The sequence below is a fragment of the Lagopus muta genome, chromosome Z (genome assembly GCF_023343835.1).
Source record: "Lagopus muta isolate bLagMut1 chromosome Z, bLagMut1 primary, whole genome shotgun sequence".
In the NCBI taxonomy this organism is placed as follows: domain Eukaryota; kingdom Metazoa; phylum Chordata; class Aves; order Galliformes; family Phasianidae; genus Lagopus; species Lagopus muta.
Window position 1 is genome coordinate 28,506,459 of NC_064472.1, and position 15,998 is coordinate 28,522,456.

General features: G+C 35.0%; 1 protein-coding gene across 1 annotated transcript in view; it reads left to right on the top strand.

The window, feature by feature from the left end:
* The window catches only part of UHRF2 (ubiquitin like with PHD and ring finger domains 2), a 75,166-nt gene that overhangs the window by 57,379 nt on the left and 1,789 nt on the right, over positions 1 to 15,998 (top strand). The window contains exons 8-15 of the mRNA XM_048930577.1: positions 231 to 338; positions 4,358 to 4,462; positions 9,111 to 9,217; positions 11,530 to 11,692; positions 12,200 to 12,337; positions 13,749 to 13,872; positions 14,283 to 14,443; positions 15,613 to 15,711. Of these exons, the coding sequence (XP_048786534.1) occupies positions 231 to 338; positions 4,358 to 4,462; positions 9,111 to 9,217; positions 11,530 to 11,692; positions 12,200 to 12,337; positions 13,749 to 13,872; positions 14,283 to 14,443; positions 15,613 to 15,711 (1,005 nt within the window). The remainder of the gene's footprint in view (positions 1 to 230; positions 339 to 4,357; positions 4,463 to 9,110; positions 9,218 to 11,529; positions 11,693 to 12,199; positions 12,338 to 13,748; positions 13,873 to 14,282; positions 14,444 to 15,612; positions 15,712 to 15,998) is intronic.

A 15,998-nucleotide genomic window follows, 5' to 3' on the forward strand; every position in this document is an offset into this window, starting at 1 on the left:
AAGAGGTGGAAGAATTATTGAGTTGACTAGAGGTAAAAGCAAAAAGAACAACAACTCCCAATCCCCCCCCAAAAACTGTAAGAACACATTACTTAAAACATTCCTTTTAACAATTCTTAATGCATTTTAATGTATGTCTTTATTGATTAGATTTCCTGACATCTGCCTCTCATTTTGCAACTAAGCTTCAATACTATAGTCCTAATTCATTCTGTTGGATGTATTTTTAGGGCATGGCCTGTGTTGGTCGCACTAAGGAATGCACTATTGTTCCTTCAAATCATTATGGGCCCATACCTGGTGTTCCTGTTGGGACAACTTGGAAGTTCAGAGTTCAGGTATGTTGTTTCAGTGTTATCTGTAGCTGAATTAAGAATAATAATATGTGAGTTTGACCTTAACAGAAGTTTAAATTGATAACCAGGACAAAGTAAAGCAAATATATTACAATACTGGAAGTGATGACAGTTGTAGTGTAGTAGAAGTGTACTGATTTTACAATACAGCTAACAAGTAGTCTTTTAAAATATCTGAATCCTGTTTTAATTAGGATAGATAAATTTTACCTGTTAAAACTCAAAGTAGGACATTAGTGAACTGTCATCCCATTTGGAGATTTAGGCTGTGGATTTCAAAAATAGTAGATTATATAACTGTAAATAGACTCTGATTTGTGTTTTTTTGTTGTTGTTGTTCAGACGTAACTAATGTTCAACTCTTCATTTAAGTGGATGAACATCTTAAACCAACATAAGTCCATACTGCTAGATAATGATGTGATCAATCAGAATTTGCTACTTCTTGTGTACTTGTTTTCTGTTGCAAGTATTTATTAGGGTTTATGGTAAACTAGATGGGTAAAAAATTTGACTGAAAAATAATGTCACCTGTGCTGAAAGGGCAGTTAATTTTCCCAGTCCATTTCACATGCTGGTTATAGAACTACTGTGGCAATACACAGAGAGACTGAATGTTTATCAGTATGGTGATAGGCACTTCATTTGTATACATACAAATAAATATAAATACATACATGTATATATGTGTTCTTTATATGAAGAAGGGGTGGAAGAATCAACTTTTTTTTTGCCATTGCTAGTTTTTGTGGTTTTGAGATGTCCTACAGTAACTACAGACTTTACTGTGGTCTTATCTGCTATCTCCAGTTTTTAATTTATTTTTGATTTTTCGCTGATTTGGTCAGGAAATGGATAGTTCTTCATTTTCAAAATCAGTTAATTCTTTGTCTCTTGCATGTGTTGTAGATGGTAACTGAGTGTTTTCCATATTGTCTGGAAGAATAGTGAGGTGGGTTTTTTTCTGTATATAAGGAGGAACATGACAAGCTTCTCCTGATTTGTTTTTTAAATCTTTCATCACCTGCTTTCTTATGAGAAGAAGAGAAATGTTTTATTATTAAATTGTTAGAAGAAAACACTTAACAGAGTGTTTCTCCAGTTGAGGTGTCTTCATGCTGTCTGAAGAATTCAGGATTTGGGAGATTGTGCAAGTTTTAAGGCTGATAAGGTTTGCAGCGCGTATTTTCATGGCAACAGTTTTTAGTTTCTTTTCTTCATAGAAACCAGAATGATGAAATTGAAAACTAATCTAATTGATTCTTTCTCACCTTAATGTGAATGCTACCATTAATACAAAGATTGTTATTAATTAGTCTTGTACTGTAAAATTATTCTGCTCATTATCCCAGTGATTTTAACAGACAAGTAATTGATTAAGAAGTAAATGCCATTATGCCATTTTCATTCTTTGGGATATTTTGTTGACCTCTGTGTTTTCAGTTTTTGTTTGTTTGTTGTATTTTTTTTGTTGTTGTTTTGTTTGTGAAAGGAATTAAAGGAGTTATATTTTTACTAGTTTCTAGATTAAGCATGGTTTCATAAATAAGGGAGGTTTCTAAAATCAGATAACAAGAAGCTTCTGAAGTCCACTATGCAAACTGAAAATCTCAAAACCAAGTTTTTTCACTGCTTGAGCAGTAATTAAAGCTTTGAGTTCGTATTTCTGTTAGAAGTTCCACTGATGACACAAAAGTTGATCATGTTCAGATTCTAGTGCTAGTTGGAAAAAGGAACAGAATTAGATAACTGCTTTTGCCAGAAACTTGAGCAAAGTAAGATGATTTTGTGTATCTATGTGGTTGTCACAGAGAGCAGAAAGCAATTATCACTTTTACATAATCATTTAATTTTTGTACAAACCATTCTACTTACTCTAAAAAATAAAGGATTTAAATGTTTTCTACATAGGCATTTAAATTGCACTTGTATATTTCTCATGACCAGTATTTTTTATGAGAAATAGGTTTGTCTCAGCAGATCCATGAGAATTTAGAGTCTGTAGTTTCTTTATTTTTTTTATTTTCTTAGTTTTTCATGACACAAACTCTGTTTTCCCTAGAGGGAAAAAAAAAAGTATTGCCTCTGGAGAGAGCATCTGAAGAGCATCTTTGCCATGAATTACTTACCAGAATTTATCTTTGGGGTGAATCATCTAACAGAAACCCAGATTTAATTTAATAAATCCCGGAAATGAAAGAAGGGAGGGAGGAACAAATGAAAGGATGTTTGATACAGCAGGAAGGAGGATCGCGATAGTGAGGCCTTTTTAATCAGCAAGCACATAAATATTCTGGAAAAATTATCAAATAACTGATAAAGTTAGATGGGAGTTCTAAGTTGTCGTGCGTAGTAAGCATGGGATGGGGAACAGTTTTAACTTCATATGAATTGTGTTGGGCTTCCAGCTACTGTCATCATTATTATTTAGGAGAAAAATCTTCTAATAGCTAGTTTTGAAAATATGCCATCTTAATGCTCAGTAGTGATGATTAAAAAAAAAAAAAGTAAATCAAGAGTTAAAATATGATGAAAGGAAGGACTAGGAAAACAGCAGATACTATCATCAGCAGCAGTCAGAACTATTATGGAATTGAATGATTTAAAATCAGCTGAAAGACTTTTCATGTGTGAGGTTAGCTAAAATGATGCAGTGGAGGATGAAGTTTGTGAAATGAAGTTTGTACAGTATGAAAGACATAATTATGGAACAATATACATACATACTTCTGTAATAGAGAAGAGGGGTCATCAGAGCAAAAAAGATCAGGTGCCTGACTCAAATGAAACAAGCTAGTTGAAGTTCATGGAACAAGCAGTTCTCTTCTCTCTTAGGTACTATGATTCGAGAATTTTTAAGTAGTTTAGGAAGCCAGAGCCACAGACAGCTAGATGCTGAGAAATTGTACAAGGAAGTATAATTGTATCCGTGCATATTTTTCATACTGTGCACAGCTGCCTTCTCTTATCAGTTGTTAGAAACAGTATTTTTTGCCATCTGGACATTTTATCTGATCTGTTGTAGTATGATAAATGTGCAAGACTGCACCAAAAGAATGTAAACTCTTAAAGAAGTTGCTTAAGTATATTGAATGGATAAAAGGTTATAGGATTGAGAGGGATGGAATCAGAAGCAGATGAAACCTAGATTTGAAGGAGTATGGGCAGATATGAAGGAGGATCGTAATTGCTTTTCTGCTGTGTGTCTTACTTCTATTAATTGTAAATTTGCATAATATACTGAGAAAACATGTAATTTAACATGCTGTCCCCTTCTTAATTCACAAAGAGTTTTTAAAATGATAATTTGAAAGTAGCAAAGATATGGTTAGTACATGAATTTCTGTGGGAAGTGTATCCCAGCAGGCTTTACTGATGTAGAAGGTTTATGTTACAACAGCTGCTCTCAGGTGGTCTGGTTGCAGGTTAGTTGCATATTCATAACCTGAGATTAATCCTGGTTGGATATGAGCTATACTTTATAGCAGTGACTTCTTCTCTTTCATTAGGCTGTGTGATAGTATTCCTCTGAGTTGGTCACAAATTACTAGGTAGCATATTACTTCAGAGGTACCTGACGCAGTGATCTTTACATAGGTCACTGTGACTTTCCATAATAAACAGATACGTAATGTTACCAAACTGGCAGATCTCCATTTTCACTGAATTTTTCTAAATGACTCTGCAAATGGACTGTAATAGTAAGTCCAATCTTAAATACTGCTTACGGAAAGAGTAATGGAAGATTTTCCCAGAGAAGAAAGTATGTATTTTCAGCTTCCAGTATCACTACTGCTGTATGTTGTCCTTCCGTTTTTTAGTTGACCTTACTTTTGGCTTTTCTTCACTAAAAACAAATGAAATTATCACCTTTAATGGCAGTTTTACATTAACTGTTTACACCTATACAATTTTTTAAGCTGAAAGATCGTTGTTAAAATGACTGTAGATGACTGATTAGTTGGATAAAAATGTTAGAAACTGCTTTTTTCTGTTACCAGGTGAGCGAAGCAGGTGTTCACAGACCACACGTGGGTGGAATTCATGGACGCAGTAATGATGGAGCCTATTCACTTGTATTAGCTGGAGGATTTGAAGATGAAGTGGTATGTTGTTTATTAAGGAATTGATTTTGCTGTCTAATAATACACTAATGTTTGCAAAGATAGAGGATTATGAGCCTTCCTGCTTGTACAAACATGACTGTGAGAAGAATAATCTCTGGTAACAAATCAGAAGTTCTCAGTGTTTTGAGGAGAAATACACATATTTATGGGGGAATGCTTATGTGTATGCTTAAGCAAAAAAATCAAGCCAAATTTTACGTCACATAGGGTAGTTAAATTTCAGTATGCTTTCAGGGTCTGAATTTGGTATTATTCAAAAATTTTAATTAAGTGCAAGTTCTACATTTTATGTAGACGTATTACATTTTTTATTGGTTTTAAGTAAGATGCCTCATTCTTTTGATTTGTTTACATAATGTGTTTATTTTAATGAAGCAAGAATGAAAAGTTTCAATGAAAGATTCAATGAAGTTTTGAGGGCTCTTGACTCCTACTGGTAGATGCTTTCAGAACTTCTTGGGAAAGTCTCAGTAACTGTTATTACCATCCCTAAAGTTGCTGAAAATTTTTCTACTTTGGTGTTACCATCTAAATAGAGCAACAAAAACAATTGTGTTGCTAAACAAAACAGTAACCGTGTCCAATTTTCTTCTCGTTACATTGACAAACACTTCTTTAAGAATAGATTGCCATTCTCTGCAATCAAATGATGTTTATAAAGCTACATCCCTTCCTGCAGATCTCTTCCACAGGTGGGATTTTGAATCATGCATCAGGGGAAGAATAAAGCAGTAAGCAACCTGTTGTTTTGACAGCATGTGTAACTGGTAGTCGCCAAGAGAAAGGCTCTGGAGAAAGAAATAAGCAGCTTAAATAGCATCAGAGTGTAATGTATTTTTGGCAACAGCACCTACCTTCTGATGCTGCTGCAAGATGTTGTCTCTGAAGGTGTCTTTTTGTTGAGCCAGTCATTGGAGGAGATACTTCGTGTTGGGGTATTTAAATATTTCTTTTGAGTCAACCCCAACCCAAGCTCTAGGACCTTACCTGGTGAATCCTAAGAATATGCTCAGTAGCTGTAGCTGCATTGTTGGTATGCTGAAGATACTTATTTACTTCGAGTTGTGTGTGTTTGTTTGTTTTGGTGTTGATACTGATGTTCTCTTATATCTGCAGCTATAATTATTCAGTTAGTACTGTTTAATAAACTGATTTGGGTCTTTTGCATGCCTTTTCCAGTTCAACAAAGTGGTATTATGTTAATATGGATTTTGTGGACATTTAGGCTTAGCCTTGGTGACATACTTGTTTTTCAAAAAGAATAGCTGGGGAGAAATATTACAAGTAATACCTAAAAGTTTATATGAATGTCAGGGTTGTTTTTTTTTTAAGCAGTTTTCTGAACAAAGGTGCAAGGGAAATAATTTTTATTCCCAGGTGCATTTCTCCTCAGGTTTTTCTTTCATATCCCAAATTTTAATTTTCAGTTTACTTCCATTTCACCTATCTCTTGCGAAAAGGTTGAAGTGAAACTCCTACATGAATATCCAGAGAAAAATAAGACTATAAGTACCTTCTTTCCTCCTTTGAAAATTTTAAATGAAAATTTTGATAAAATCTGCTTACTTCTAGCTGCTTTATTGTATGTAATGAACAAAAGAGTGGCAGCTCTTATATGAATTGCAACAATATGACATAGTTAACTTGTGTGTAAATTTTCACAAGACTGAGAAATAGATGCACTTTGAAAAATTGTTTTATTGTAGAGTTACAACCTTTTTTATGTACTATTTACACAGTATGCTAATGTGCCGTCTTAATTCTCTTCTTGAGGCTTTAAATTAATTGTTGTATGTAAAGACCATCATGACTAACAGAATCTAGAAATATGAGTGGTATAGAGCTTTATTATTTATTTGTTGTAAGCCTTACCTGGATCTCTTGAATTCAGTGTGAGCTCTCCTGAAAGAGAGAAATTGAGTCCTAAACAATTTTTTTTTGTATTATCTTTCCTTGCTATGTTACCAAGGAAACAGTTCCTTGCAGATTTTGTCTCTATTTTACACCACTGAGAATCCAACATAATAAGTTCATCACAGCCTTTACACTGAGAGTCTATCTGTCAACTGGATTGAATAAAGAGCTGAAAACCTCATGTCTGATACCATGAAACCTGCTGTTTTCAAATGCTGCCTTGTTTTCGAGGTTTCAGGGCCGAACTAGTTTGGTACCCTTGTAACTCAGATGTAACCTGAGATAATTTAAGTATCTCGTTATACAATAGACACCAAATATATTTCTTCTTACTCTTAATTATTATTAACCCACTCTTGCTACCTCTGATACTAAAGGTGTTCTTGACATATTCTGTTGGACAATAGCTTCACCACTCACTTATTACTGGCATTTCAAATTTGCACAACAGCTCGTATTCTGTGGCAGTCTTCTGTCCACCTCTTCTGTTATTCCATATTGCTAGTTACCACTCCATACAAGGTGTTAATGCTAAAAAATACATTTCTGGTATCATTTTCTGAATTTCATTGTCCTATATGTACCTGCATTATATCCAGAATTATTTTCACATTCTGATAAGCCTTAGTTTGTTGCAGAGAACCTTTCAGTCAATTTTGACTATTAGAGCTATGTCTGTCGTAGTAATCTTATGTATCTATTTGTCTGTTTCTTTTCTGATTGGGTGTAGAACCTTTGTTAGTTCTGCTCCTATCCATGTTTTTCCAAAGTTCATTTGATTGCTTCTAAAACACTGAAGAATATTTAAAAACATTGAAAAATAATTTTGAAATTAGTGTTTTCTGTAAGAATACCTTAGGTAAAGGACAGAGACCTTTTTTCCAAAGAATTCTATGAGAAGAGAACTACAGACAGCACATTTCTTTTTTTTTAAAAAAGGATGTTTAACTAAATATTGGCAATGTTAATTTCCATTTTTATTAATCTAGTTTTACATTGTGTCACATGAGTTCTGATCATGAACGACTAATTTGCTGAGATTCTTTCTTGCTCTATCCATATATTTTCAAGGAAATGTTAGTTATATTAGTATCATCAGTCTATTCCCTTCATAAAACTCTCCCAGTCTTAGTTTTTCCATTTTATCAAGCCACAAGTTTCCCGCAGGACTTCATTTTGCATGAAAACTAATATGAAGTTAATTCTTACGATGATAATCATTTATAATATTATTATGATGATAATCATTTATTTCAATGTAAGAAATAAAAAATAAGAATGAAAATAACATTCAAATTCTGTATGTAGAAGCAAACCTTGGCCAATGTGTCAATTTGGTTTCCTCAACGTTGCAAAAATAACTTATTCAGTTCTTAGAATGGACATATTCATTAAACAAATCAGTCTCTGTTCTTGTTATTATCAGCACAATCGTCTTTGTGTAATGTGCACATTTCTTTTGCCATTATTTATTTAGCAATCATTGACAAAAGACCAAACAACTCAATTCTGTGATATCTTTTTAAATGCAATTTATTTAATGTCCTTGCTTAATAAATGCCTCTTATCTTTTTAGTCTTTCATTCTTTTGAAGTTGTTTCATGCATTTTCCTTGTACAACACAATTCTAGTTGTGTTTTGTTTGCTTGTTTTTTGTTTGTTTTTGCAGATTCATTTTGGAGATAAGCAGGCTGTTTTAGGAGAGGGTAAACTAGAGTTTATCTTTTGGGTTTTCCCTACACAGATTAGATAATTTCTATAATTAATTTATGGCACTGTACAACCAACATTTCTATTCCCAATTTTCCTTTGTTCTGCTGTTGTCAGCCATGAAATATCTGTAACAGTCTAGCAATGGATTCATAATGTCAGGATTTTAATACTGTTAAGAAATTGACTGAGTTGTTCAAAAAGTTACTGTAAAAATTCATGGAAACATTACTTTCCTACGAAGTATTTACTTTATACTATTGATTCATGCTTTGCACAAAATTTGTGTCTCCATGAAATATCATTTTAAGTAATTTATCTTTCTAGAAATTCTTGAATTTTCTCAGGGTGGACTGACTTTCTGTTTCGAAGGAAGTGAATAACTTGATTTTGATCATTCTTTTTGTATGTGGCAGAAGATGGCAGAAGAGAGGTTGATCAATTTATCTTGAATTTAAAGAAAATTCCCTATAGGGATTCTACTACATAACTGCCTCAGCTTAAAATGTGAATCTGAATCATTTTAACCTCTTACTAGTTCAGAATAGCTGAAACTATTCATATACTAAAGCATCTAATTTGAATTTAAGTACACATGGCTCTGTCTTATTAGAGCTCAGTCCCTTGCACAAACTGAAGTGATCTTTCCAAGCTATTTATGATGTATTTTGCAAGCACTATATTCTTGTAAACTAAAAAAAGGCTCTACTTAGTGCTTCACCACTTGGGAGAATGGGTCATTAAATAAATGTTTTATTTTTCAAAGTAATTTTGAAAATTACTGTAAATGTCAATTTTTTCAAGGCAGGCAATTTTTTCTAGTGAAGATTTTTGCAAGTATTGTAGGACAGTGATGGTGAAATAGAAAACATGTGCTTCCATATCCTGGAGTATATTTTTTGTCTGTAAGAGTAATGAGCAAATGAAGTCACTTTTTAAAAAAAAATTTTTAATTTATTTATTTGCTTCAATTTGGAGTGTTAAAACCAACCTTCTTGCACAGGATCGAGGAGATGAATTCACTTACACTGGGAGTGGAGGTAGAGATCTTTCTGGCAATAAAAGAATTGGAGAGCATTCATTTGATCAGACATTAACACACATGAATAGGTAAGTTTTGCAAGTAAAATTAGGAAGTATTGCAAAACCTTTGCTGTAGTTCTTCAATTAGAGCAGACTTTCTGTGAAATGTATTTTGTTTTCTATTGTACGTGCTACTCTGTGAAAACAGTGGTGCCTCTTGCTGTTAAGAGGTGTTTTATTAGGCATTATGTTCTGTTGGTTTCAAGAAACGTTTGCATCTGAACGAAGCAGGCTGTTGTGTTGTTGTCAGCCATTAGCCATGTCTCTGGTTGAAATTGTCCCAGCGTTTTCTTCAGGGGCCTTGTTTTAAATTAGAGAAGATTGTCAAAATTCTTGGGTAGAACTTCGAGGTTACTCCAGGTGTTTCTATCAGACCGATTTATGAAAATTCAGTATGAAGAGAGAATGCTCATTTTCCCTTGGAAAAAAAATCTTTTCTAGTTAGGTAGTCTGTACTTCCGTTGTAGTATTGCGGAAAAAAATAAGGAGTTAAGGTGCTGCATTATAAAAAACAGTGCTTTAAAAAGAGCATTTGTATCCAAAGAGATTAGTTAGACATCCTCTTATAGTGTTTTTGTGCCCTTTAAATGGGCTACATGAATATAGGTGCATGTCTGTTAAGTAGCTGACCACTTAACTTTGGGGTGCTCGAACTGACTGAGACATTTGTTTGCTAGGCTTCCTTTTTGATGTGATGTACTGCTCTCAAGCAGAGTAGAGAGGAATTATTTCTGGCTTTTTGGTGGCATTTAGAGGTGAGAGAGAGAGAGAGAGAGAGAGAGAGAGAGAGAGAGAGAGGGGAAAAGCCAGATTGGATACTGAGAAAGGAAGGGAAAGAGAGAGAAGGTGATGTGAACCACAGCAAGGAAGGAAGGAAGATGGGAGGTTTGAGCAATGAGTTTGCGAGCATTTTCAATTAACAGAGCAAAATTCCTTTCAGAAATAGAATTAAAAGCTTGGCTTCTTAGCATCAGCATTTCTCTGCTTTCTGCAAATAAAACATACAGAGACAAAGCTTTGAGGCTTTGTAGCATTATTTTTCATGCTATTCATATGGAGTATATCAAGGTGCTGCTCTCCATTACTGATTTCCATGAAAGTTCTCAGGCACTTTGGTGCACAGGATTGTTGTGATTCCATGCTGTAAGATCAGGTTTGTTTTTTGTTTGTCCAGATATATTTTTTTTTTTTTTTAAAGCTTTGTTTTTATATAAAAGAAATATTTTTAGAATCTACTGTGTACCTCTGTCTTGCTGTTGTTTACAGTGTGGATTTTGGATTTATACCAGTGCAGCTTATTGTTTCTTCTGTTCTGAGATACGTGGTTTAATTAGATTGTGGCAGCAAAGATACTGCAGCAGTTTGTTCTGGTAGATATTCACTGTACTGCTACAGGTTTCTAGAAGAGGGCCTTCATATAGAATCACAGAATGGTTAAAGCTGGAAGGGACCTTAAAGATCATCAGGCTCCACCCTCCAGCCATGGGCAGGGCTGCCCCAAACCACCTCAGGCTGCCCAGGACTCCATCTGGCCTTGAACGCCTTCAGGGTTTGGGCATCAACAACCTCTCTGGGCAGCCTGTGCCAGAGCCTCGCTGACCTCTGAGTAAAGAATTTCCTCCTGACATCTAGCCTAAATTTCCCCCCTGTAGTTAAACGCTGTTCCTCCTTGTCTTATCACTGGTAGACTGTGTAAAAGTCTATTATCTAAGTGTATTAGACTGAAGTCTTCCCTGAGCCTTTTCTTTTCCAGGCTGAACAAGCCCAGAAATACAGATGATGCATAAAATGATGAAGGATAAAATGCTTGTCCTTGAGTTAGCTGCTGTTATTTAACTCCTGCTCTAAGCTGTTTATATGCTGTGTGAGGAACTTCAGTTGCACGATTATTGGAAAGTTTTGGTGCTTTTTACTATATGGCATTTATCGTTATATTCATTATTTTCATGTTTGTGCTTAAAAGGTCTAAAAATCTGTTGTTACTGGGGAATAATGATAACGTTTTCCTTTCTTTGTAATGTCTCTTACTTTTCTCAATACTATCCAGGAAAGAGTTATTTTTAAAAATGAAGGATATTAAATATGAAAGGAGGATTTTTTTATTGCATTTACATATATAATCTGTATTTTCATCTTGGCCGTTGGCAGCAAGATATTTTGTGTTCCTTTTTTTTAATTGTACATGTAACTTACTGCATCCATCAGTTCTGCACTTGTTGAAGGTTATACTTAAAAGTTCTGTGCTGCTTGATAAAGCAAAATAAATATCAGAAATAGATATAATTACACTATTTCCCAGAAATATTTTTTATGAAGCAATTTGATATATCTATTTTTAGGGCACTGGCTCTTAACTGTGATGCTCCACTGGATGATAAAAATGGGGCAGAGTCTAAGAACTGGAGAGCTGGTAAGCCAGTGAGAGTGGTACGTAGTTCAAAGGGACGACGGATCAGCAAATATGCCCCAGAGGAAGGCAACAGATATGATGGCATTTACAAGGTATTTTGGTTTCTACAAGGTACAACATAACATTTTTCTAGAGCTATTTTAGAAAGTCTTGTATGTCTTACATTGTAAATTCTTTGTCATTACTTAAAGAATTCTTTTAACTCCAAGACAGCATTTTAGCCATAGTTCACTCTGTAAAGTAGTGAAATTAGTCAGAGTAGTGCTAATAGAATGTAATCCATAATAATTTATATGAACTTGAATACGTAAGCTGTACATGCTTACCAAATGATATTTGCCAATGGAAGTCAGATAGCGTCCTCACTCCTTCCAATTGTGCTGTAGCTTTTTGTATGTCCAGAATCTTCTCAGCATCTGAAATAGATACCACTGTGTTTATCAAAATCAAAAAACTTTTGCAGGTAGTAGAAGAGCTGCTTTATAGTAACGTTTGACTTAGTTTTCTGATTTTTTTTATTGAATAATGCAAGTGGGAGTACATGCACACACTTTTGGCTTGTGGTAAAGTAATAGCAGAAATTCTGTATTTTTCTGTAGGTGGTGAAATATTGGCCAGAAATTGGAAAATGTGGATTTTTAGTTTGGCGCTATCTTCTGAGGAGAGATGATGTTGAGCCTGCACCTTGGACTTCTGAAGGAATGGAGAGGACAAAGAAGCTGGGTCTGAGTGTACAGGTTCGAGTCAGGATCGCTCAGGAACTGTTTTGGTTTCTTTTCCTCAATTCAAGTAAACAAATTCCAGAATAGAAATCAGTTATGTTAAATCCCTATTTTTTTCTTGTACTTCACAGTGACAAAATCAGATACCTACAAAACGCACAAAAAAGTTATCTAAAGACTGGGAAAATCCATTTAAACAAACAAAGCAGGAGGAAGTTTTCTGTCATAGCCGTGAAATACTGTGCATATATATGTGTGTGTGTACGTATATACATATATGTATGTATATAAATTAAGAGTTTGAATCCAGTGATAATTTTCCTGGACAGAATTTTTTCAAGTAATTGTTCTTACAGTTGAGTCTATCTGAGAAATCAAAAGATAAGTGCATTTGTATGTTTTTCTCTATGTGTAGCTGAGGAGCTCATATGGCTATTGTATTTCAGATGTAAAAATTAACTAACCCATAAGGACTCAAGCCTTTTCCACCGTGAAAGGTGGAAAAAATCACTAAACTTTCTTTTCTTATCAAGGCAATGGTTTATCATACATATTATGTATCATCATATTCAACTTTGCCTTTGGAGAAAACTTTGTGTAGTTCATAGAATCATAGGGGCTGGCCTCTGAAGGTCATTGAGTCCAACCTCCATGCTGAAGTAGGTTCTGTCGTGTAGGTTGCACAGGAGATCTTCTGGGCAGGTTTTGAATATCTCCAAAGAGGGAGACTCCACTGCCTCTCTGGGGAGCTTGTTCCAGTGCTTTGTCACCCTCAAATAAGTTTTTCCTCATGTTTGTATGGAACTTCCTGTTTTCCAGTTTATCCCTGATACTCCTTGTGCTGTTGCTGGTCACCAGTGAAAAGAGCCTGGCTCCATCCACTTGACTCGTGCCCTTCAGATATTCATAAGCATGGTTAAAATACCTCCCTCGACCTTCTCTTCTCCAGGCTGAAGTCCCAGGTTGCTCAGCCTTTCCTCACCAGGGAGCTCCAGTCCCCTCAACATCTCTGTGGCCCTCAACTGGACTTTCTCTAGAAGTACCCTGACTGCCTGAGCTAAAGAGCGTGGGACTGGACACAATTCTGTCCTGGCCTTGCCAGAGCAGAACAGAGGGGGAGGATAAACTACTTCAGTCTGCTGGCTACACTGTTTAACGTACACCATTAGAAGGGCATAGATTTAGATGTCAGTTTCCTTTTAATACAGTTCAGTCTAGATTAGATCTTTTAACTTGGCTACGTTTTCTGGAAAACAGACACTACTTTAAAACTTTTTTCCATCATGTAGGATTTTAAAAATTACTTTTAAATTATTTCAATATGTTGTCATATGGTTTTAGAGTCTTTTAGAAATTAGTCTTGTTCATATTTGGGAATTTCTGTTTGCCAGTGAGTTTTGTTTTAAATCTGTGCTTTTTATTTTAGTATCCAGAAGGTTATTTGGAAGCGATGGCTAGTAAGGAGAAGAAAGATAAGGTTAAAAAGCAAACTGTGAAACAGGAGCCAACCAGCCAGAGTAATGGAAACCAGAAAAGAACAATTGATGATGGTATTTCTTCTTATTTTTTTAGCTTTCAGCAGTGGAGTCTGTCATGTTGTGTTTATTGAGCCAATAGCATGGAAGCTTCGCAGAAGCATGAAGTTATTTGGAATACTAATGTAAATTGTAGTGCATATTCTGTAATAAAGTAGCAGCCTAGGGATCCTAAGAGTTTATTTAGTACTTGTAAGGCTTTTTTCCTTTAAGCTCAGTAGGAAAATGAACTTTACAGCTCAAAGCAGTGCTGAGCTGAAGTGACTTTGAGTAGGCATTTGATTGACACATTTTGCAGGTGTAGTTCATTTATTCCCTTTTAGAAAAGCATTAGAAGTGCTTTTAGAATCAGTTTTGCCTTCCCCTGTATTAATTTAGACTAACACGAAGATATTACTGTGTTTGATGGTCATCATCTTGAGCAGGTATTGAGGAACCTACAAATACACCTAAAGCCATGAGAATGGGAGATGGAGGGAAAGGAGAAGCTTTTCAGCTGACCCAAGAACAGCAGTGGCTGATTAGAGAAGATTGTATGAACCAGAAACTGTGGGATGAAGTACTTGCTTCTCTGAAGGAGGGACCAGTATGTTTGCTGCATGCTTAGATTTTTATTTTTTACTTTTCTTTAGAAAAGTGCTAGGAGAAATCTTTGGTCTCTCTTAAGACATAATTTGCTTGTTGAACGGTTGCTGAATACAGATTGCTTCTAGCATTGTTTTTATTTGCAAAGCTTTGATTTGAAGTATTATAGCAGTCTAGTACCAAATCCTTGTAGGGTTTGCTGTTGATAGCTTGGCACCTCCATAGTAGAGATCTTCTTTTCTAAAAAGCATTAGAAGTGCTTTTTTCCTCTTATTATAAAGTTAGAACCTTTTGTCTCTTTTCTATTAAATGTTTGTAATGATTGAAAAGAATTTCAGTTGAAAATTGTTGGTAAGCATTAGAGATGCATGGTTTTAAAAGGAGAAAATGGCAATTTAAGAGCAGTTGAGTTACTGAAAAGTCATTTTTCTACAAATTCATACCCATTGTTTTAGTAAGATCTCCATTTGATTGCCACTGAAGGCAATAGGAATCACTGCAAACATTGGGTAGCTGCTATGACAGCTTTTTGGTGGAAACCATCAACTGTTTAATTAAATTTGAATAGAGATGTAGCTAGAATTTTATTCTGACGAGAAGAAGGAAGATGGTGTATGTAGAGGTGTGGTAAATGTGAGCAAAATGCAGATAACAGAGGGCATGAAAATTCCCTTTATGTATCTTATCAATATATACTTGATGCTGATTGTCTCTGGAAGGTAATTCAATGTTGACTGAGTCTTGAAGATTACTCTAGAAGAGCTGCAGTGAAAGCAGTCTCTTTGCAGAATGAAGTTAAGTCTAATCATTTTATAAATTAAGCTTAGCAACTTACAGTAATCCTGTAATCTTTTTACTTACTGGTAAGTGAGTTTGGGAAGGGAACAACAGCGGGGTTACACAAGAATCCTGTGAATTAATCCACAGATTTCACACATTTTCAGAGGCAAATGAATTTTATCATTTCCTTGGCTTAGATCTAAGAGTTGAATTTCACACAAAAATTCATAAACATTTTAAGTGTATATAGTAATTACCAAAGCTGGGCAATATAGCTTTATATATAACATATATAATTAAAGTAAAAATACTTTTGTTCGTGGTTTTGTTGTTGTTGTTTTTGCATGCCTTTTAATAGTTTGTCTTTTTTATTCCTTTGCCCTACATTAGAATTTTCTGAAGAAACTGGAACAATCCTTTATGTGTGTCTGCTGCCAGGAGCTGGTTTACCAGCCAGTGACAACAGAGTGCCTCCACAACGTCTGTAAAGTAAGAAGAAGCTTGGCTGTGCTCTGGGCTGTCGCCCTGGCTCTGAAACTCCAGACAGTGGAGCCAAAATGTATTTTAGAAAGATGATAATTACTGCCTAGAATTCTGGGCAGTTACTTGCTGCATGTTTGCTTTCAGTGATTGCTGTGTAATTTTAATTTTATGTAATAAAGAGTGGAAGTGAGCTTAGTATAAACCTGGATGCGATGAGTTGGGCTTTGCATTGCTGTCATTCCACTGTGATCAGAGGAGGTATGTTAGGAGCTGTTTTAGCCCAGGAGTCAGAT